The sequence below is a fragment of the Leuciscus leuciscus genome, assembly GCF_965113295.1.
Source record: "Leuciscus leuciscus genome assembly, chromosome: 14".
Taxonomy (NCBI): Eukaryota; Metazoa; Chordata; class Actinopteri; order Cypriniformes; family Leuciscidae; genus Leuciscus; species Leuciscus leuciscus.
The window spans coordinates 27649074-27672491 of record NC_138738.1 but is presented as its reverse complement, the minus strand read 5'-3'; the positions used below and the strand labels follow the sequence as shown (position 1 = coordinate 27672491).

The following is a 23418-nucleotide window of genomic DNA, read 5'->3' as shown; positions in this document are numbered from 1 at the left end:
ATTATAAAAAAGAAGATATTTTGAGGTGTAACCATTAAAAACTAAAGCCACATTCTCTCCAGCGCAACTTCCTTCCCTTCACAGAGCGATGCGCTGTCATTTCTCCCTAAAACCCAAAAGTAACGTCAGAATCTGCACGATCGTGATTGTTGTAAAATGTAGTCTATACTTTTGCTAAACTGCGGGACGCGTTTGATAATAAAAGGCTATTAAAAGTACCAAAATTGACGCAATAGACGCTGTTCCAAAATGCGGCGCACGCTCCGAAACACACCGCAACGAGACAAGCAACGTATATTTTGGGCTTCGTGTGCGCATCTAAACGATCAAATACACAAATATGTCAAAATGGCCGTCTTGGAGATTCACTTAAACAGTTTATTCACTTAAATACAGTTTATGTCTTAAATCGGCGTAAATAGTTGGGAGAAAATATGAGGCTTAATAATGATTAGATCTGCATTTGGTCTTAAAGAGGCAGCAGTCTAATAATCCTGCTGACGATTGCTCCATTAATGTGAATCAAACAACAAAAGGCAAAGAGAAAATCAGTCACAGCTCTTGAATGATATAAGCTTTAATCTATCAATGATAAACTATGCAGTGTTATTTTACATCTGACTTTATTAGATGTCTTTTTAACCCATATTACTCCTGAACAGTAATGTCAGTGGACATTACTGAAATTAAAGCACTGGGTATATCATTTGTTTTATATACTTTTTTGTTTGACCATGTGTTTGTACTTTGTTTTTGGCGTCCTGTCTGTCTATATAAAACACAAAAGCCAGCACCCTTCTGCATAACATACATGTTTTATTTGTTTTGTTAAAGCATTGCTTTTTCTTTTGCTATAGATATTTATTTTACATTTCAAAATATAAAGCAATATTAATTATGTTCTAAATAATTTTTTCCCCTTTTTTTAATATAACAAAAAGAACCGATAAGAATACCGTTAAAGTACCGGATCGATAAGGAGTATCGGTAAGAGTAGTAATACCGTTAAAACCTTAACGATACCCATCCCTACTAACTCGCAAAGTGGCCTTTTCGGCGACACTGTCAGAAACTTGCACTGCAGTTCTCAGCAGTCCAGGAGCAGACATCTCTGCCATCTCTGTCGCCAAGCACATCCTCCTGCGAGAAGTGCCTGAAAAAAACTGAACTGCCTGAATATGTTCAGGCGAAGGACAGCGGTTCCACTGAAACAATTTCCAAGGCTCCTGGGGTATATGTCATTCGCAGCCGCGGTAATGGCGCTCGGACTGATGCATATGAGACCGCTTCAGCACTGGCTACACAGCTGAGTCCCGAGATGGGCATTACGCTGTGGCACGCTCCGTGTGACCATCACATGAGCTGTCGCCCAGCATTCAGTCCCTGGTCACTTATAGTTCTGGATATTTTCATTTTCTCCATCATCATCCAGCTCTTTGTCACAAAATAAGCTTACTAGTACATCTTCAGCAGTTAAAAACGGTTTTCTTTTCATGGTTGACCTACCTGGCTTACATGTGGTGTCAGCCATTTTAACTCATGTGCTATCCACAGGCTTTACACACTCTGCACTTTAGCCCTGGCTCGCACTGGCTCAATAGTGGAAAAATGGTGATGAACACTGCAAAAAAACAGTCCACCCTCTTTGGGGCTTGAGCCCCTTCTCTTTATCAAAATTAATCAAAAGTGCCCCTCTCAAACAAATATCAATAATAATATTGTGGTCAATACAACAAAATGCATTTGATTATAGTTAACATGACAATGTGTACAAAACTAAAGTAGCCTAAATTCCCGTTTATTTTTACTGTCTCTCCGAGGTGTCGTTGCCATAACGCGTCGCTATAGGTTGCGTGTGTCATGCTTCGGACTTGACTGACGGGGTCAGCAGCGTTTTCAAGGGTAACCTGTTTACCATTTGATCAAACTATCATAGTTGGTTAAATGAAGCACAGGTGCCATCTACAGGCCTATTATGTGAAGTGTAGACTGATGGCGCTGAAATGGGGATGTGAAAGGACTTTATTATATAACCATTTTTAATAATTATGTAGAAATAAAATATACAGTACCAGTCAAAAATTTGGACCTATTACTATTTCTTTTAACGTTTTTTTTTTTTTTAGAAGTCTCTTATGCACTTCAAGCCAGCATTTATTTGATCAAAAATACAGAAAAAAAAAATCAAAAATAATTATTACAATTTAAAATAATGGTTTTCTATTTTAATATACGTTAAAATATAATTTATTTGTTGTGATGCAAAGCATCATTTTCACAGCCATTACTCCAGTCTTCACTGTCACGTGATCCTTCAGAAATCATTCTAATATGGTGATTTATTATCAATGTTGGAAACAGTTATGCTGCTAAATGGAACCTGATACTTTTTTTCAGGATTCATTGATGAATAAAAGTTAAAAAGAACAGTATTTATTCAAAATATAAATTCCTTTAGAAGTCTTTACTATCACTTTTTATCAAATTAGCGCATCCTTGCTGAATAAAAGTATTAATTTCTTTCAAATAAAAAAAAGAAAGAAAATGACTGACCCCAATCTTTTGAACGGCAGTGTATTGTTACAAAATATTTCTATTTTAAATATGCTGTCGTTTTTTTTTACTTTTTATTCCAAAAATCCTGAAACAAGTAGGCCTATATTACATTTGAAAACCATTATTTTAAATTGTAGTAATAGTTCACAATATTACTGTTTTTCTGTATTTTGATCAAATAAATGCAGGCTTGGTGAGCATAAGAGACTTCTTTTAATTATATTAAAAATATAATGTGTCCAAACCTTTGACCGGAATATATGCCCCTTTTTTACATTTGAGCCCCTGCCCCTGAGGAACTCTCTGCATGTCTCTGCATGTCCTGCAGAGCAACACAGACATTCGCAGAAGTATAAATGCTCACGACGGCGTCGCATACGTGCGTAGCCTACGACGTACACTACGGCGTACACTCGACGCAGAAGTATAAATTGGCCTTAATAATGCATGAGGGTTCTGAGCCGGGGGTTGATGCAATACCTGCACATAGTCACTGACCTTGCCCTCCGGGCCCTCGGCCAGATGATGTCCACCTTGGTGGTCCAGGAATGCCATCTCTTGCTAAAACTTGCAGAGATACGAGATGACGACAAAGCGCGCTTTCTCGATGCTCCTAACTCGCAAAGTGGCCTTTTCGGCGACACTGTCAGAAACTTGCACTGCAGTTCTCAGCAGTCCAGGAGCAGACATCTCTGCCATCTCTGTCGCCAAGCACATCCTCCTGCGAGAAGTGCCTGAAAAAAACTGAACTGCCTGAATATGTTCAGGCGAAGGACAGCGGTTCCACTGAAACAATTTCCAAGGCTCCTGGGGTATATGTCATTCGCAGCCGCGGTAATGGCGCTCGGACTGATGCATATGAGACCGCTTCAGCACTGGCTACACAGCTGAGTCCCGAGATGGGCATTACGCTGTGGCACGCTCCGTGTGACCATCACATGAGCTGTCGCCCAGCATTCAGTCCCTGGTCACTTATAGTTCTGGATATTTTCATTTTCTCCATCATCATCCAGCTCTTTGTCACAAAATAAGCTTACTAGTACATCTTCAGCAGTTAAAAACGGTTTTCTTTTCATGGTTGACCTACCTGGCTTACATGTGGTGTCAGCCATTTTAACTCATGTGCTATCCACAGGCTTTACACACTCTGCACTTTAGCCCTGGCTCGCACTGGCTCAATAGTGGAAAAATGGTGATGAACACTGCAAAAAAACAGTCCACCCTCTTTGGGGCTTGAGCCCCTTCTCTTTATCAAAATTAATCAAAAGTGCCCCTCTCAAACAAATATCAATAATAATATTGTGGTCAATACAACAAAATGCATTTGATTATAGTTAACATGACAATGTGTACAAAACTAAAGTAGCCTAAATTCCCGTTTATTTTTACTGTCTCTCCGAGGTGTCGTTGCCATAACGCGTCGCTATAGGTTGCGTGTGTCATGCTTCGGACTTGACTGACGGGGTCAGCAGCGTTTTCAAGGGTAACCTGTTTACCATTTGATCAAACTATCATAGTTGGTTAAATGAAGCACAGGTGCCATCTACAGGCCTATTATGTGAAGTGTAGACTGATGGCGCTGAAATGGGGATGTGAAAGGACTTTATTATATAACCATTTTTAATAATTATGTAGAAATAAAATATACAGTACCAGTCAAAAATTTGGACCTATTACTATTTCTTTTAACGTTTTTTTTTTTTTTAGAAGTCTCTTATGCACTTCAAGCCAGCATTTATTTGATCAAAAATACAGAAAAAAAAAATCAAAAATAATTATTACAATTTAAAATAATGGTTTTCTATTTTAATATACGTTAAAATATAATTTATTTGTTGTGATGCAAAGCATCATTTTCACAGCCATTACTCCAGTCTTCACTGTCACGTGATCCTTCAGAAATCATTCTAATATGGTGATTTATTATCAATGTTGGAAACAGTTATGCTGCTAAATGGAACCTGATACTTTTTTTCAGGATTCATTGATGAATAAAAGTTAAAAAGAACAGTATTTATTCAAAATATAAATTCCTTTAGAAGTCTTTACTATCACTTTTTATCAAATTAGCGCACCCTTGCTGAATAAAAGTATTAATTTCTTTCAAATAAAAAAAAGAAAGAAAATGACTGACCCCAATCTTTTGAACGGCAGTGTATTGTTACAAAATATTTCTATTTTAAATATGCTGTCGTTTTTTTTTACTTTTTATTCCAAAAATCCTGAAACAAGTAGGCCTATATTACATTTGAAAACCATTATTTTAAATTGTAGTAATAGTTCACAATATTACTGTTTTTCTGTATTTTGATCAAATAAATGCAGGCTTGGTGAGCATAAGAGACTTCTTTTAATTATATTAAAAATATAATGTGTCCAAACCTTTGACCGGAATATATGCCCCTTTTTTACATTTGAGCCCCTGCCCCTGAGGAACTCTCTGCATGTCTCTGCATGTCCTGCAGAGCAACACAGACATTCGCAGAAGTATAAATGCTCACGACGGCGTCGCATACGTGCGTAGCCTACGACGTACACTACGGCGTACACTCGACGCAGAAGTATAAATTGGCCTTAATAATGCATGAGGGTTCTGAGCCGGGGGTTGATGCAATACCTGCACATAGTCACTGACCTTGCCCTCCGGGCCCTCGGCCAGATGATGTCCACCTTGGTGGTCCAGGAATGCCATCTCTTGCTAAAACTTGCAGAGATACGAGATGACGACAAAGCGCGCTTTCTCGATGCTCCTAACTCGCAAAGTGGCCTTTTCGGCGACACTGTCAGAAACTTGCACTGCAGTTCTCAGCAGTCCAGGAGCAGACATCTCTGCCATCTCTGTCGCCAAGCACATCCTCCTGCGAGAAGTGCCTGAAAAAAACTGAACTGCCTGAATATGTTCAGGCGAAGGACAGCGGTTCCACTGAAACAATTTCCAAGGCTCCTGGGGTATATGTCATTCGCAGCCGCGGTAATGGCGCTCGGACTGATGCATATGAGACCGCTTCAGCACTGGCTACACAGCTGAGTCCCGAGATGGGCATTACGCTGTGGCACGCTCCGTGTGACCATCACATGAGCTGTCGCCCAGCATTCAGTCCCTGGTCACTTATAGTTCTGGATATTTTCATTTTCTCCATCATCATCCAGCTCTTTGTCACAAAATAAGCTTACTAGTACATCTTCAGCAGTTAAAAACGGTTTTCTTTTCATGGTTGACCTACCTGGCTTACATGTGGTGTCAGCCATTTTAACTCATGTGCTATCCACAGGCTTTACACACTCTGCACTTTAGCCCTGGCTCGCACTGGCTCAATAGTGGAAAAATGGTGATGAACACTGCAAAAAAACAGTCCACCCTCTTTGGGGCTTGAGCCCCTTCTCTTTATCAAAATTAATCAAAAGTGCCCCTCTCAAACAAATATCAATAATAATATTGTGGTCAATACAACAAAATGCATTTGATTATAGTTAACATGACAATGTGTACAAAACTAAAGTAGCCTAAATTCCCGTTTATTTTTACTGTCTCTCCGAGGTGTCGTTGCCATAACGCGTCGCTATAGGTTGCGTGTGTCATGCTTCGGACTTGACTGACGGGGTCAGCAGCGTTTTCAAGGGTAACCTGTTTACCATTTGATCAAACTATCATAGTTGGTTAAATGAAGCACAGGTGCCATCTACAGGCCTATTATGTGAAGTGTAGACTGATGGCGCTGAAATGGGGATGTGAAAGGACTTTATTATATAACCATTTTTAAGAATTATGTAGAAATAAAATATACAGTACCAGTCAAAAATTTGGACCTATTACTATTTCTTTTAACGTTTTTTTTTTTTTTAAGAAGTCTCTTATGCACTTCAAGCCAGCATTTATTTGATCAAAAATACAGAAATTTTTTTTTTTAAAATAATTATTACAATTTAAAATAATGGTTTTCTATTTTAATATACGTTAAAATATAATTTATTTGTTGTGATGCAAAGCATCATTTTCACAGCCATTACTCCAGTCTTCACTGTCACGTGATCCTTCAGAAATCATTCTAATATGGTGATTTATTATCAATGTTGGAAACAGTTATGCTGCTAAATGGAACCTGATACTTTTTTTCAGGATTCATTGATGAATAAAAGTTAAAAAGAACAGTATTTATTCAAAATATAAATTCCTTTAGAAGTCTTTACTATCACTTTTTATCAAATTAGCGCATCCTTGCTGAATAAAAGTATTAATTTCTTTCAAATAAAAAAAAGAAAGAAAATGACTGACCCCAATCTTTTGAACGGCAGTGTATTGTTACAAAATATTTCTATTTTAAATATGCTGTCGTTTTTTTTTTACTTTTTATTCCAAAAATCCTGAAACAAGTAGGCCTATATTACATTTGAAAACCATTATTTTAAATTGTAGTAATAGTTCACAATATTACTGTTTTTCTGTATTTTGATCAAATAAATGCAGGCTTGGTGAGCATAAGAGACTTCTTTTAATTATATTAAAAATATAATGTGTCCAAACCTTTGACCGGAATATATGCCCCTTTTTTACATTTGAGCCCCTGCCCCTGAGGAACTCTCTGCATGTCCCTGCTTATTTCAATATATTTTTTACACCCTTTGTTGCTCTAAAAATACATGATTAAATATGGCTTGGGGGCTTTAAAAATATACACTACCGTTCAAAAGTTTGGGGTCTGTACGATTTTTTTTATGTTTTTAAAAGAAGTATCTTCTGCTCACCAAGGCTGCATTTATTTGATAAAAAAACCCAGTAAAATAAAAAACCAGTAATATTGTGAAATATTATGACAATTTAAAATGACTGGTTTCTATTTTAATATATTTTAAACTGTAATTTATTCCTGTGATCAAAGCTGAATTTTCAGCATCATTACTCCAGTCTTCAGTGTCACATGATCCTTCAGAAAGCATTATAATATGATGATTTGATGCTCAAGAAACATGATTATTATCAATGTTGAAAACAGTTATTTACGTTTTTATTTCATGATGAATAGAAAGTTCAAAAGAACAGCATTTATCTGAAATCTAAAGCTTTTGTAACATTAAACACTACCGTTCAAAAGTTTGGGGTCAGTAAGAATTTTAATTTTATTGTTGGGGGAAAGAAATCAAATAAATTTTAATACTTGTATTCATCAAGGATGAGTTAAACTGATCAAAAGTTACAGTAGAGACATTTATAATGTTAGAAAATATTCTATTTTAAATAGACTTTTGAACTTTCTATTCATCAAAGAATTTTGAAAAAAAATTGTACACAAGTGTTTTCAACATTGATAATAATAATACATTTTCTTGAGCATCAAATCATCATATTAGAATTATTTCTGAATGATCATGTGACACTGAAGACTGGAGTAATGATGCTGAAAATTCAGCTTTGATCACAGGAATAAATTATAGTTTAAAATATATTCAAATAGAAAACAGTCATTTTAAATTGTCATAATATTTCACAATATTACTGTTTTTTTTATTTATTGTTTTTTTTTATCAAATAAATGCAGCCTTGGTGAGCAGAAGATACTTCTTTTAAAAACATTAAAAAATCTTACTGACCCCAAACTTTTGAACGGTAGTGTATATGGGGAGTATTGGGGAGTATAATAAGGCCTCTAAAAGAATCTTGAATCTAGAGGTGTCTCTGCTTGCTGTACCACCAAAAAAGCTAAAAAATATATTATTTTATATTTGTTAACTGGCATCTCACACTCATGTCTTTATGTTTATCTTCATCTTTATGGCCAAAATACTAATGGTAAATCAATGAAATTATAAAGTCCTACAATGCAATAAAAGGATTAGCCTAAAGAAAAAAAAAACCTTTCCACTCATTTTTCACTCATTCATTAGGTGTCAAGTCAAGTCGCTCTCTGCTCAAAAGATCGGATAGGCGCAAAACCACCAGCGTATTCTTTCACGGTTGACCAAGGATGTCTTGCTGGTTAAACGAATTAACAAGCAAATTAAGAATTAATGGGGACAGGAAAGACCAAGATAATGCTGAAGACCAGCCTCCACAGCACAACATTCAACAGGGCGTGTTCCCTATGGAATAGGATCTACAGGTATGAAAGGTATGAAAACCATTAACCATACGTAGATCCAAACTTGTCAAGTCTTCGACGACAATGTTATGGATTTCTCACTGCAACATGCACACTGGTTTCTTGGCCGCCGGATGACGCTCACTGCACGGGACTCATGATCCAGGGGCGAGCGTTATTATCCACTCCCAGCAGAAGGACACTTCGGTGACGTCACCTCGAGCGAGAAGGAAGCGGAGCGCTGGCTGGAAGCTGTCACACAGTAGTTGTGGCGAAAGCAGGAGAAACCCTTTCCGCACGCGCGCGCCCAACTGTTGCACTACACGGACAAACGACGCGGCAGAAAAACAACGTTATATTTTTTTTTTTGACAGCAACTTCCACATACTCTTCGGGGAATTAATCTCTCGTGTTTCTGCAATGGCTGATATCATACAAAGCAACGACCAATCCTCATCTGACGTTGCAAATCGATTCGCCCGCAAAGGTGCTTTGAGGCAGAAAAACGTCCATGAAGTAAAAAACCACAAATTTATTGCGAGGTTTTTCAAGCAGCCGACTTTCTGCAGTCATTGCACGGACTTTATTTGGTGAGTAAATCATTTCACACTGTAAGTAGCCTATTACAGTATCACTGTAAGTTTAGTGTTACTGTAAATCTTGCTGCTGGCCTGTTACCAGACGAACAGGTTTAAGCATATAGAAACTCATTGCTGCAGTTCTGCTGTTTTAAACTTGACCATACATAAAACATGTTTAGAGTTTACTGTCATCGAACTCGGCTTCACACAGCTCACGGGCTTTAACTGCTTTCGAAATAAGTCTTTTGTATTTGGACAGAACTAATGCAAACGTTGCTTAAGTTTCAGACTACTCACAGAGTCGCAATATTCTGCATGCTTCACTGTTTACTGGGGTTGCCATTATTTGGGGGTGATCAGTTTGTCCAGGCTCATAGTGGGGCATTTAGCTGCTCAGTCAAGTCTTTGCTTCACACTTGTTGTTGTTTATGTTGTAAACTATAAAAGTTCAAATAATAATTAGGAATCACACACACACACACACACACACACATATATATATATATATATATATATATATATATTATATACATACAGTACATACATACATACATACATATATTATATTCATAGCATTCAATTTATAGATATAATTTATAGTGCATGCCCTTTTACTGTTTTCCTATATGTGCATTGAGACAAATACAACATTAGATTACATATTTGTCCATGTATCTTTTAATTAAGTTATTGTTAGTTCTGTGAAAGGGAACTGATAGCTAAAAGCCCATTAAAGGATTTAGAGAGACAGATCTCTAATGCATTTTTTTCTCTCTCATCTTCATCAGGGGGTTTGGCAAGCAAGGATTTCAGTGCCAAGGTAAGCAGCCATAGATGTACTGCTTATTCTCTGAATAATCACTCAAATAGACCTTAACTTAAGGAGATGTTGCTGTGCACCTTCGTACAAAAGACATCATCTAGAATCAGTTTCCTTTCCACACATGATCAATGCCAAAGAACAAGCAAATGTTGCAGATTGTAGTAGTCACTGTATCTGGTGATTGAGGCCTAACTTGGCAAAGAAGGCGTGAGCTGTAATGTCTCTCATAAACATCCATTAGCTGGCCTTGAACTAAATAACTCTGACTTAAAGACAGAAACCTAATAGCTTGGTACCTCAGGAAAAGACTCACACAGTTTAAGAAAAAACATCTATGGAAACTACTTTTATGAATCACTTATTTGAAGTAACTTGTTCTTTCAAATGGGATTTTTTTTTTTTTCTTCAGTTTAAATTTGGAATTTTTGCCCACATATTACACGTGGGATTAGGAAACAAGCATACACTTGCAGCTGTTATCAGAAGTAACTTTGCCGTGTCTGTGTATTGAGTGTTCCTCAACTTTTATACAATTACCCACTAGGGTAACTGCACGATTTTGGGAAAATGTCATATTGCGATTATTGAGGTCAATAATGTGATTGCGAAATGCGATTGCGATATAATAAACAAATGGTTTCATGAGTCAACTTGCTTACTTCTGAAGGAAAATTCACACACAGATTAGTGATAATGCTGAAATGTGTATTTCTCAACTCAGTGTTTTCAAATTAAAATAATATTTTTTACAAAATGAAATAATGACATCTTTGCATTACTGCAAACTTGTTATTGTCTCAATAGTACAGTAGTATAAAATAAATAGAACAATAAATAAGAACATTTGTATGCTCGTGAAAATAACATAATTTGAACATTCTGTCCAGACAAACAGGGACGTTTAAGCAGGATGTGTATTGTGATTGTCAAAACATTTGGTAACTAAACAGAATTTTGTTAAGTTTAGTGACAATATGTTACAATGTTTACATGGTACAATGATTGGTAGGCTACTGTTTGTGAAATCTTGTGATTTGATTCCGATCTTGATTCAATATTGATTCATTTGAAAAAAATGTTTTCAATTTGAAATAGCTACAGTAGATACATGTTAATTTTTCTCAAGAAAAAAAAAAAAAAAAATCTCACCTAATGCTGTAAACACAGAGAGCCTGTCAGCTGGTATTATTATTAAAGGTTAAAAATAACAACTCAAATTAAATATAATTTGGTTTTTACTAGGCTATATTTTAATGATATTAGTAAAAATATAATAAATATTTTATATAGTGCACATATTTAGCGAAATACTCCTCTATATATAATTTGTCTAGCCAACTAACGTGCTATCAAATGGCTTTCCTGAGGTAAATGCAATGTTATGTGACATAGCCTATTATTCTCCAGCTGTTTATTGACCTCTTTCCGCGGTTGAAAAACACTGATTGATCGATTTTATGTATGAGGCATAAACATTTCGGTAAGTTGTACTGTATCTTTCAACACACCTATTGTTCATTCGTGTTTATTTACTATTATTAACTAGTAAAGAGTAAGAGATGTTCGGTTCACGACCACGATCTGTCACGTCACATTTACAAGCACCAAAACGCTATTGTTTGAATTTCGTTATAAAATTATGGAAAAAAAAGACAGAATCTGAGAGCTGATGATTTGTTTCATATCAAAAGTAACCTGCTCTGTCTAGTCTGTCGGTGTCAGTGTCCTCTTTGCTTAGCGATTTTTCTCTGCGTTAGAAAATGGATGTGTGGCGTGAGAGCCTGTGAAAAGTGTCAATTGCATGAGTCTCACGCTGAATGAGTGAGAGTTGGCAGCCCTGCTCTCTCTGCTCAGTGTCGGTTATCTTATTGCCAAAATATCGCCATATCAGGTAGCAAAATTTGTCTGGCCCACCTCTGGGCCTCATCCTTGCTTCAATTCTGGTCCAGTTCTGGCTGGGTCCCCGGCCCAAAACTGGCCCAACACATTGAAAACGGACTCAAACAACTTCCTCTGTCCCAGATGTGGCCCACACCCTGTAAAATGACTCTTATTTATTGATATGGCCCAGGTCTGGCCCAGGCACTGTTAGATCTGGCTGAAAGTCGGCTGGTTCCCCGGCCCTGATGTGTCCCAGAAACTTGCAGTGAAACACAAATTCAACCATTTAAAAAGATTAAAGGGATACTTCAGGATTTAGCATTAAGCTTTGTATTGTAGAAAACCTGTAGTATTTTCGAATTACCGTGCTTTCCACCCTCATATCCCCCTGAGACGATAGATTTCTGTATTTTTTGTCTGGAAAAAATCCTCCGATGACGGAGGATTTTTTGGCCAGAGGCTAAAGACTACAGCCAGTAGGAGGAGCTGTTCCGCATGTTTTCAGCCCGCCCATAGGAGGTGGGATCTCACTCACAGATTGTACACAATAGTGTCAGCCGTCTTTCTTTGGAAGCTAAGCTAGCAGGCTCTTGCTCTGTGGAGAAAGCTGAGTAGTAGGAGAAAGCTGAGTAGTAGGAGAAAGCTGAGTAGTAGGAGAAAGCTGAGTAGTAGGGGTTACCATCCTCTTTTTCCCGGACATGTCCGGCCGTCGAGATTGTCCAAAATGTCTGGGATTCGGCTTTTGCTTTCTGCATTCGCCATTCATTGTTTACATGCACACCTTTTGTTTCAATCGAACTGAATTCATTCCGATTGTTGAATCTGAATGTGGTGTTTACATGAACACTAAACAAGTGATCGGTTGATGTGCGTTTTAACATTGCTAAGAAAATTCCCGCTCCTCCGTGAGAGATACGAGACCGGCTCATCAGTAATCACGCCACCGGCCTCGCGCCGTTCTCCCACGGCCCTCAGCCTCGTCCTGCTCGCCACAGTACACATAATGAATGGTGACTGTAGAACGCAAAAGCCGAATCCCGGACATTTTGAGTGATCTCGAAATCCCAGGCAAACTCACTAGTAGCCTAGCCTTGTTGTTTTCAACTGTGCTCCCTAACCGGTAGGCGTGGCTTGGGAGTGGCCTCCTAGGGCAGCGAAGCAAGTGCATTCTGGGAGTTGTTGTCTTTCATCCACATAAGCCAAAAATACATTTTCTGGCTATTCTCAGTCTAGAAAGCTCCAAATTCAAAAATAATTTCACATTTCTTCTATTTTAAATACACATTCATCTTTCCATAGGTGAAGTATCCCTTTAAGGGTTTTTATTATAAAATGCGTTAAACATATATACAGGGTTAAACAGGAGAATGATCAATGATGCAAACAGAGTTTAATTTGGCTGAAAAGCTGCTCTAAAAAGAAAATAGTGTCATTGTTCAGCTGAATTCAGTTCAGTGTTGATTCAGTTCTGTTCAATAACTGTATAAAGTATATCACTTATAAAAAGAGTTCATTTTCATTATTAAGCAGCTCTGCAGAAAACAGAGATGTGATCGTCTAGCTCAGTTCATTTCTCATATAATGGTGTCAATGCAGGCAAATCAATAATATTAAGATTAATAAGTGTCCCCAACTAAGCAAGCCAGAGGTGACCGTGGCAAGAACCCAAACTCCATCAGTGACAGAATGGAGAATGAAAAACAGGCTCAGTCAAGTTCTCCTCTGGCCAAACAACGAACATGGTGTGTGTTAGGATTCCAGGCTGCCTCACAAGTCAGATTGTAGATTGATATCATTCAGAGTATTTTATTCAGCTCCTTTTGCTTGAAGATTGGAAAAGATTACATCAAGGTAAAAGAGTAGCAAAACTCGAGAGCATGTAGATGTGAATTTGAGAACTTGTTCAATAAATATTTGTACAATAAAATTTACATTCACAGTACAATGTAAAACCTCCAATGTGAAAACCTCAATTAGGCATTTGCAACTCCTCAAATCTGCAATTGCAATTTTTTTAATTGCCCCGCCTTTCTCTCTCACCGCCACTCAGTTTGCAAGTGCACAGTCAATGCGTGAATATTTGAAATAGCAATGGCAGATTTGAGAAGTTGCAAATGCCTAATTGAGGTTGTACTGCGAATGTGAATGAAAGAATACAAGTTTGTGTATGTCATTGTATTTCTGTGAATGGCATTTTACACATTTGTGACTACTTGCCTGCAGCTTCAAATTCAGAATACAGGTTTGTGACTATTGTCTTCTAATGAAAATCTCAACATTCAACAGGTTTTCAAGTACAAATATTTATTGTACAAGTTCTCAAATTCACATCCACATGCTCTGGAGTTTTGCTACTCTTTTACCTTCATAAGATCACACCGGCGTTGGTGGAAGGAGAGTTGAAGCTGGCCGTTGGGTCTGTGCGGAGGACTTGTCTGGTTCTCGTGGATCTGATCCGATGACTGCCGAGGACTGTTGTGTCAACGAGGTCTTCACTGCGTTTGTTTTTAGGTCTCGTCTAGTTGTGATGTTCTTGTCTGGCATTCAGGGCTGTTATGGTCATCTTAGGGTGCAGATCCACCATCTGGTCTGGATATGGACTAAATCTGGCTGACTACAGTAACCTTGGGATAAGAATGAGACAGAGAGACTAACATTAGTGTAGATGCCATTCTTCTTATGATGTAACTAGTACATTTTGTGTTATGGGAAGTGTTTCCGGTTCTGGTTGACCTAATTTATGCAGCCTAACAATCCTTTAACGGATGTGAATTATAGAAATGTGAGAGTGTGTTATGTTTATGCTAGGTTAAAGAGGTGTGTTTTTAATATAGATTTAAACTTATCTTGTGTCTGCGGCCGCTGGCAAAACCAGCAATGCAAGTTTGAGAGGTGACGCCCCGACAAATCTCGCGAGAATCACGACTTGCTTTATGGCACGACATCACATACATCAACAACATATGAAGCAGCCTCTATGGAAGACACTAGCATGCATTTCAGACGTGAATCATGGCAGAGTCGACAAAAAAACGAAGAAAGCGTGGTTGGAAGAGTGCAGAGATGGCTCTGCGTGAGTGGTAATTACGACAGTAACGTTAAATACAAGTACTCCTCAGCGACTCTAGGGGCCGGTGTTTGAGAAAAACGGAAACTGCATAATGTGCCTTTAAAATAAAAAACTCAGCCAGTGATATTTTTTATTTCGCCTCTAGAGGCAGCTCTCGCTCTGTATAATGCCAGCAGTCACTTCTCAGCGCTCTCGTACTGTGTACTGAATGACAGCATACCCTTCTGCCGCTCCATCAACGGACGCAACCCGGAAAAACTATTGTTTCCTCAGGAGTCCGCATTTCAACTGAAATCTCTTGACATGAAATCAGTTGTGATTCAGCTGACAATACTTGCTTGGACAGAGTTTGATTCTAGCCCCCTGCCCCTGCAGGTCTCTCGTCACGTTGTATTATTTGGCTGGGAAATGCTGTATGTTTGTATGATCAATGTGAGTACCACCGTTAGTATTAGTAGCCTACCCAATATTATCACCGGAACATAGAATGCTCTATGCACATAGAATGCATAGAGTGACACTCGCGTCTGTGTGCTGTGGATTGCAAGAGACACAAAGATTCAAGCTGCTCATTCAAGGTAATTTTTTCCAGAGACGTAGCACCATGACAAATGCATTTTCCATTGTGCTTGCAGGGCATCTGCCCCAGTTGTCATTGGTTCAGAATTAATAGTGGTTCTGCAGATATACAGATTGCGAACTGCACTTGAGCCCATATGAACGTACCACAGAGCTTTATTTTTAAGGAGACACAAGCAGTTCCTGTCCCCAAATGCAGAATAAAACTTTCATACTAACAACAAATAAATAAGTAAATAAAACAACGGAATCTAATGTCAAAAGGACTTGTTTGCAACTAAGCTCTTAAAAATATAAACTGAATAATAAAATAAAAAAACTGAATGGAGGTGGACCTCTGTGTTGCTCTGATGGTTTCTTTATATCAATTAAAATATGGTACTAAAAGCTTTTGTGAAAAAGCTGCTTTGCTTGTTTTGCCATACTAAACTGAAAGAAAATACATGTTCAGATTGAAGCCACAATTCATCGGTACATTAGGTGGAAAAAGATTGTAACAGCTGTCCACTTACTAGTGGTATGCCATTGTCAGCAGACTTCCTTCTCAATCCCCTTCATCTATCTCCTTCTCTCTTTTTCTCTCTCATTTAACTCTTAGCTGAAGTGGTTTTGAATAATGCATGTTAGGATAAACACTCATCAAAGTGCTGTTAATGTATGTATGTATGAGGTCTTTGTTTTATAGCATGAACAATGTAATTATTATTATTTTTTTTATAAAAGAGTTTCCTCTCGGAAATTGAATTGTATTCATATCAGTTTTATTCATGTGGAAATTATTATTTTTTTAAGTTTAATTTTAACTCAAAAATGTAATGTGGTGAAACCAGCAAGTAAGAAGTTATAGGCCTAAGATATTTCCCTCACATCTGGATTACATGTGTAATGAGTGTAAACCTCTTAACATTTATTTTCAGAAGAAGAAGAAAAAAAGCTAAAATAAGAGAGAACCAACAAAATTAACTTATGTTTTAGTCAATGAATGCATTTTTTCTGTGAGCTTTTTGATTTTCTATAAAAAAAAACATTTGCATAGTAAAATACAACCTGTAGTTGTAGTTTGCCTTTTAGACAAATAATTTTGTCAGATAAATAACTTAATCAAGTTTAGTGTTTTGTTCTTCTTTAAAAAATCGAAAATATTTTCCTCATATTTTGATAGTTTAATCGAACTTTAAAAGTCATTAAAAACAAATATCCTCTCTGGACATCACTTTTTTCCACTACTGTACAGTACATGTTTTCAATTAATGTGATTTATGATTCACTGTGATTCAAATATTATTTTTAGCAGTTGCCTTCTTTTCAGATCGTTACTCATCAAATCCTTGGCTCTGTAAACACTGCAGGTGTCATGATGGTCACAGATATGGAAGTGTACCTTTAAATTTACCATGCTAAGTTACCATGCACACACACTCACATACAGATAATAGAATGTCTGAGTGGGTGAGTTGTTTAGTCTGTCATTTGTCAATCTATTTCCCCTGGCCTTAACCTATTATATAGGCCTATTTCCAGAATGTTCGCAAAACTTGAGAGGAGGGCATTATTATCGCATACATTAGTCAGCCATGCAATCCAATCACAGCAAAGTGGACCCATTGCATCCTTTCATGTGACCTTTCCCAAGTCACACATGATTACACCTCCACGCCATCAAACTCACACCATGACATTGGGGCTCTATTAAAAGGAGTAGTTTGCTTTAAAATGAAAATTAGACCAAGATTTACTCACCCTCAAGCCATCCTAGGTGTATATGGCATTCTTCTTTCAGACGAATACAATCGGAGTTGTATTAATAAATGTCCTGGCTCTTCCAAGCTTGATAATGGCAGTGGATTGTAACCAACAGATTGAAGCTCAAAAAATTGCATCAATCCATCATAAACGAACTTAAAACGGCTCCGGTGGGTTAATAAAGGCCTTCTGAAGCAAAGCGATGAGTTTGTGTGAGAAAAATATTCATATTTAACACGTTACAAAGTAAAATTCTAGCTTCCGGCCAAACGGCCATACACAATCTATTTGTGTCTAATGCACAACTTGTGACGTTGGGCGTAGCGTAAATATCAGCAGTACGTCACGTTACTCGTATAAGTTGCGCTTTACACTTAAGTCAGATCTGTATGTTCGTTTGGCCGGAAGCTCGTTATTTTCAAGTTTTAAATATGAATATTTTTCTTACACAAACTCATAATTTTGCTTCAGAAAGCCTTTATTTACTTCCCGGAGCCGTTTAGAGTTTGTTAATGATGGATGGATGCAATTTTTTTGAGCTTCAATCTGTTGGTTGCAATCCACTGCCATTATAAAGCTTGTAAGAGTCAGGACATTTATTAATATAACTCAGATTGTATTCGTCTGAAAGAAGTTAGTCATACTTAGGATGGCTTGATGGCGAGTAAATCATGGGGTAATTTTCATTTTAAAGTAAACTACTTCTTTAAGAACTTACAAAGCTGAAGGGAGGTAAGAATGATGCTTGCCTCTCTCTGAAACTTTACCTCCAGTGTCACTGTTTGACAGTGTTACCTTAAAAAATTGAGTGATTTTAACATAGCTGTTCTCATAATTTGAGCCAGCTCTGGGATTGAGCCAACTCTAGTGCATGGCTGCCTCAGTAACTGCTTTCCCATGTCTATTTCATATGTATTTTATGGTTTAAAAATGCATTACATCAGCGGAGTACAATTGGATAGGCACATGTCCCTCTTATGTGCTCTTTACAAAAGTTTTATTTTTCAATTACATTATCTTTAAAATAATTATTCTTAAAAATATAATTATGTGTAAGTGTATGAATTTTTTGTGAAGATTTTTTAAATTGTTGCCAATATCTCTTCCATTGAAAGTAACATCCGATTGGTTTGGCCCTTGAATTGGTTATGCCTTTCAGCCTAGCAGGTTAAACCACTGAAATTACTGATATGATTTGAATGATGGTTTTTAGAAGTGATTCATGATGATTTTCCATATGTCCAATCCCTCATTTTAGTAAAACCACTTACTACATGCCAAAGCTGTTCATGGTATCTGCTCTCCTATAACTAACTCGGCTAAGGATTGAACAGAACAGCCATCATCAATTTTTTGGATTATATTTCCAAGACATGCCACAACAAAGGAAGGTATCAGCTGAAAAGATTTATAAGGTGCCACAATGAGAGATAAAAACTTAAAAGAATATATCAAACGTTGGATTATAAAAAGATATGTTAGAGTTGCATTGCTCTTTATAGGTCCAGATATCATTGTTAAGAGCATTTTAATGTAACATGTCGTTTTTCCATGGAACTGTAACTCCATATTTAAGCTGTAATCCTTCAGCCATTCATGAGGTGAGCTGTTCTCAGGCTTTTAATGTAAATCTATATTGTTAGTTCCTTTTAGCATTAATGCTTTTTTTTGTTTAGTTTTTTTACAAAATGTACTCCGTAACATAAACATTGTGACAGCAATTATGTGGGAAGTTTCTGAGTACATTGTGGCAACGTGTCCGGCAAATCCGGATGTCTTAGTGGTTATTTGTTTGTGCGTACACTAGTTGGGATAGACATTTTAGTAATATTGCTTACTCAAGAGAGACTGGGTGGAGGGTATAAACTGTCTTTTGTATATATTTAAAAGAATACAGTAGTATGAAAAATGAAACTTCTTTTGACTCACTTTATCATTTTAAACCTTCATGACATTCTTTTTTTGTGCAGCTATTTTCCATGTATTTTCCATCTTTTAAAAAATCTTTTTTTTTTTTTTTATAGATATATCACTAAGCTCTAATATAGGGCTCTATGAAATCTGTTAATGAATCTTCCATAGTAAATGGAATACAGTTGCAAGCAGTTGATTGACAACAAAAAATGAAGTTACAAACTTAGAGTACAGTACTCAGAGACAGAAATTAAAGAAAGTGCACGCAGGCAGCGTATTCAAATCCTAAGCAAACATAGGGCCTTAGTGTGTCTAATGTTACCTGAAATCCAACTAAAACTAAGGGTATATATTTTATCCACCTTATTTTGCATCACAGAAGTAAGCTATTTTCTGTTCATGTGTGAGACTTCTAATTCATTAAGCTGATATTGGTAAAAACTAGAAGGATAAGAAAGTGTAAAAAAGTATTTGTGCTACAATTCAGTGTATTTATGATTATGGTTATAAATTATAATCAGAATAAAAAAATAAAAAAATTGTAAAAAAAAAAATATGATAACAAATATATAACAAATACCAGTTTGCAATATCAAGCAGCTCAATTATTGAAAATTTTACTGTAAAATATAATTAATTTACAACATAAGATTGTACAATAGCTTATACTGTACAATAGCTGTGTAGATGAGAGAATCAAAGCGCAATTGACTTTGTACACCGACGCATGTATCATTCCTATTTTGCACCCGCGCACAGCGGACTTTTCCCTCCACAGAAGCACGTCGGTAAACTAGGAAATACACTTGCGCTCCCCGGGGCGGTTCAGCGCAAAGAGGAGGCGTGTTCCGGTGCAAACGTTCCCTGATGCTATTTTGCAGGTTTAGAAAAAAATTCCGCCACTGACCAGGAAAAACCTAGTTTAAAGTCAGTGGCGCGTTGCGCATGTTATTCATATGCTATTTTAAGGGCGCATGCTTGGCCATAATCAATGTAGCGTGGCACAACACGCATACACTTTGATTCTCTCATCTACACAGAAGCAGCAGTTTTCATTTTTGCAAATCATACATTATTACAAAAGATAGATAGATAGATAGATAGATACAGTAGATACACAATTTATTATAAAAGCAAACATCTAGCTTACACATTTACCCAAATTATCATACGCCTGTTTAACCGAAGTTAATTTGTGTTGGTTTCTCCATCCCCAATGTAACTTCTCTCTCTTTTACGGCCGTGACGAGAGCGTTGCTCTCCTCGGCTGTGAACCGCTCCTGGCGTGCGCCTGGCAAATCCGCCGTTACAATAGCAATCCGCCATGGAATAAGCGCGCCTGCTCTTAAAGGGAATGTGAGATGTCGCTCTGATTGGTTTATTTCACGTTACGCCCAAACCACACCTATGAATAATGAAGCTACTTCAGACCAACCCATTTTAGATTTGCGCCGGGCGCAAGAGTCATTTATCCCGCCGGTATAATAGCAACAGCGCCCAAGACTCGCCCACAAATGTATTTGCGTTTCACGCTTGATACTTGCGTTTCAGATCGTTAAAATAGGGCCCTATATGTTATTGTAGATTTGTACCATTGTTAACTGATGGCTTTTGACCCTTTGGCTCCAGAGCTTTTTTTTTTTTTTTGCCAAAAGTTTTATATTGGTCCATGAGTTTTTGTTAATGTACAATGATAGCTTTGTTGTTTGGACATGTCTAGTTCATATCTTTAACCCAATCAAAAGAGCTTGAGAGCTTGTGCTTTTCCGATGATGCATGTATACGGGATCATCCAGTCATCTGTACCTCCCCTACACCTTCTGAAAAGCTCCTCTCTCTTTGAGCTGAGGGCTCCAAATGGGAAATCATCAGGCTGACACACCATCACATTTCAGACTTTGATATGGACATTTCACTCTAATGGATGCTCTCTTTTGTGGGGGGATAAAAGGAATAAACTGTGCTTAAAAGATCAGTGGATTATGTTATTATTCTGAAAAGAGCTTTTGTCATGAAGTTCATAAGCTGTATATTATTTTGAAAGACACTCATAAAAATATCATTATCATTAAACTGCACTCAGCACTAGATGTAATTTGCAGTATTGCATTTTTGAATTGCAGCAAGCCGGATAGAAAACAGAAATCTGACAGAATGCATCCACAAATGTTTTATATGTGAGAGAAAATGTTAGTGGTCAAGTGTTGATGCTTGTGTTGAAAAAGTATTGTTAAAGTATGTAAAGTAGTGAGTAAAGTTTAATATTAAATATTAAATATTAATCATTTGGTTTGCCTAGGGCAGCAAATGTTGATCTCAAAGGTCAACATACTTTATTTTATTGGCCAAAGGAATTCAGAGAAACTTCATGCACTGGTTTTGTTGTGATGGTTAAAAAAAAATCATTGGACTAGTTCATAAAAGTATAGCATAAAATCAAGTAAAAAAAAAAAAAAAAACCTGTTTGACTGACTGAAAACATCAACCAGTTTTCTGATACAAAAATAGCTTAATTGTAAATAAAAAATTGACATTCAAAGTTTAACTTATACATTTTTACGTGGTACATAGGCCTTGAAGTCTTGTATACATTTTTATTTTGATATCAGTGTGGTACAAAGTACCATTAGTTTTAAAATCCCTATTGTGCACTATTTAGGGTTGGATCAAAAAGTGAAGACAAAGCTTTTTGATCACCCCCCGGTGGCTGGATGCAGTATAGGTTATAAACCCCGCCCTCTCCATGTAAACACATAAGACACGAGCAAATCTAAACAATCAAATTACACTTTTTCTAATATTTTTTCCAAAAATGGTTTCTGACATTTTAGTCAGTTTTTATCACGTGGGTTCAAGTGTTTTTTTTTATTTTTTATTTTTTTTAAAGTGTTCATCAAGTTTGGTTTTAGTTAGTTATTTGATATTATAAAACGGGGTGTAATGTCATGATTGACAGCTTCTCTGAGTGAAGTAGTCACGGAGGCATTAACAGGCTTAGGGGTTAGTAGTTATATTAAAGGGGTCATATGATGGTTCTAAAAAGAACATCATTTTTTTGTATTTGATTTAATGCAATGCGTTTACCCGGTTTTAGGTTCAGAAAGGTAATTATTTTACACATACTGTACATTAGTGTTGCTCCTCTATGCCCTGCCTTTCTGAAACACGTTTATTTTTACAAAGCTCATCGTTCTGAAAAGCGCGGTGTGCTCTCATTGGCCAGCGATCTAGTGCATTGTGATTTGGCCCAAAAACCTTAAGCGTATGATGGAAATGTCACGCCCCTTACCATATTTGGAACATCAGATCCCAAAGCAATAATGACAGGTGATAATGTCCTACTACCTTATCAATTCGAGCCCGAATCTGAACTTGAAAATGCAGATGAACAAGCTGATCGATCAACTTTGCCAGCGCGACTGGACCAGGTCATTTCAGATTGCTTGCTAAGATTTTATTTCATTGGGGACATAATTACTGATTATAATGATTTAAACTGTCTTTTTACGCGTCGGTGAACAGTGTTGAACAGTGTTGTAAATAAAGCTTAAGCACTGTTTTCTAATTATGTCCTCTTTTGGAAGGCAAAACAGAGTAGTTTGGCTTTCGCAAAGAAAAACAGTGTCTCCACGACATGCGGCAACAATAATACAGCGAGAATAAAAGTTATGCCTTCTTTCTTTGCGTATACATTTGGGCGTGTTTGAACGAAGCGCTGTAGGAAGGCGTGGCTGAGCCATAACTTTTATGAAGAATATCTCTTTAGGTTCGACACTTTGAGCTTTGTAACTCTGCAGATCTTATACTTGCACTAACAGCTACATAGCACACTAAAGAAAAAGGAAAACCAGAAATCGCATCATATGACCCCTTTAACAAGCCTTCAGTTGTACTACAATCAGCAGACATCAAAATTAGAGTCAGGTTACTTAAAAAAAGCTAAAGGTGCGTGTGCTTGCAATTGATTCTGCAGGAGTGTGGGTGGGACATTGGCGGCTTCACTTTTCTACAATGGAAGAGAGTGAAGGTGCGTTGTCCATCTTTAAAGGAAAAAAAAGTAAATCGTTACTGTAGACAACAAACAAAACCACCTCATATGACTAATGAGATTAAACAGAAGATGATCAATTTATAGTCCAATGAAAAAAATTATTTGTGCAACATGGCACAACAAAAATATAACAATAAACTCTTTAA

At 37.1% G+C, this 23418-nt stretch overlaps 1 protein-coding gene and 1 long non-coding RNA gene across 2 annotated transcripts in view; one reads left to right on the top strand and one right to left on the bottom strand.

Annotated features, from left to right (window-relative positions):
• The window catches only part of LOC309474516, a 243910-nt gene that overhangs the window by 120055 nt on the left and 100437 nt on the right, over positions 1-23418 (bottom strand). The window lies entirely within an intron of this gene.
• prkcaa (protein kinase C, alpha, a) overlaps positions 8843-23418 on the top strand; it is a 205281-nt gene continuing 190705 nt past the window's right edge. The window contains exons 1-2 of the mRNA XM_082136835.1: positions 8843-9220; positions 10000-10031. Of these exons, the coding sequence (XP_081992961.1) occupies positions 9051-9220; positions 10000-10031 (202 nt within the window). The 5' untranslated portion in view covers positions 8843-9050. The remainder of the gene's footprint in view (positions 9221-9999; positions 10032-23418) is intronic.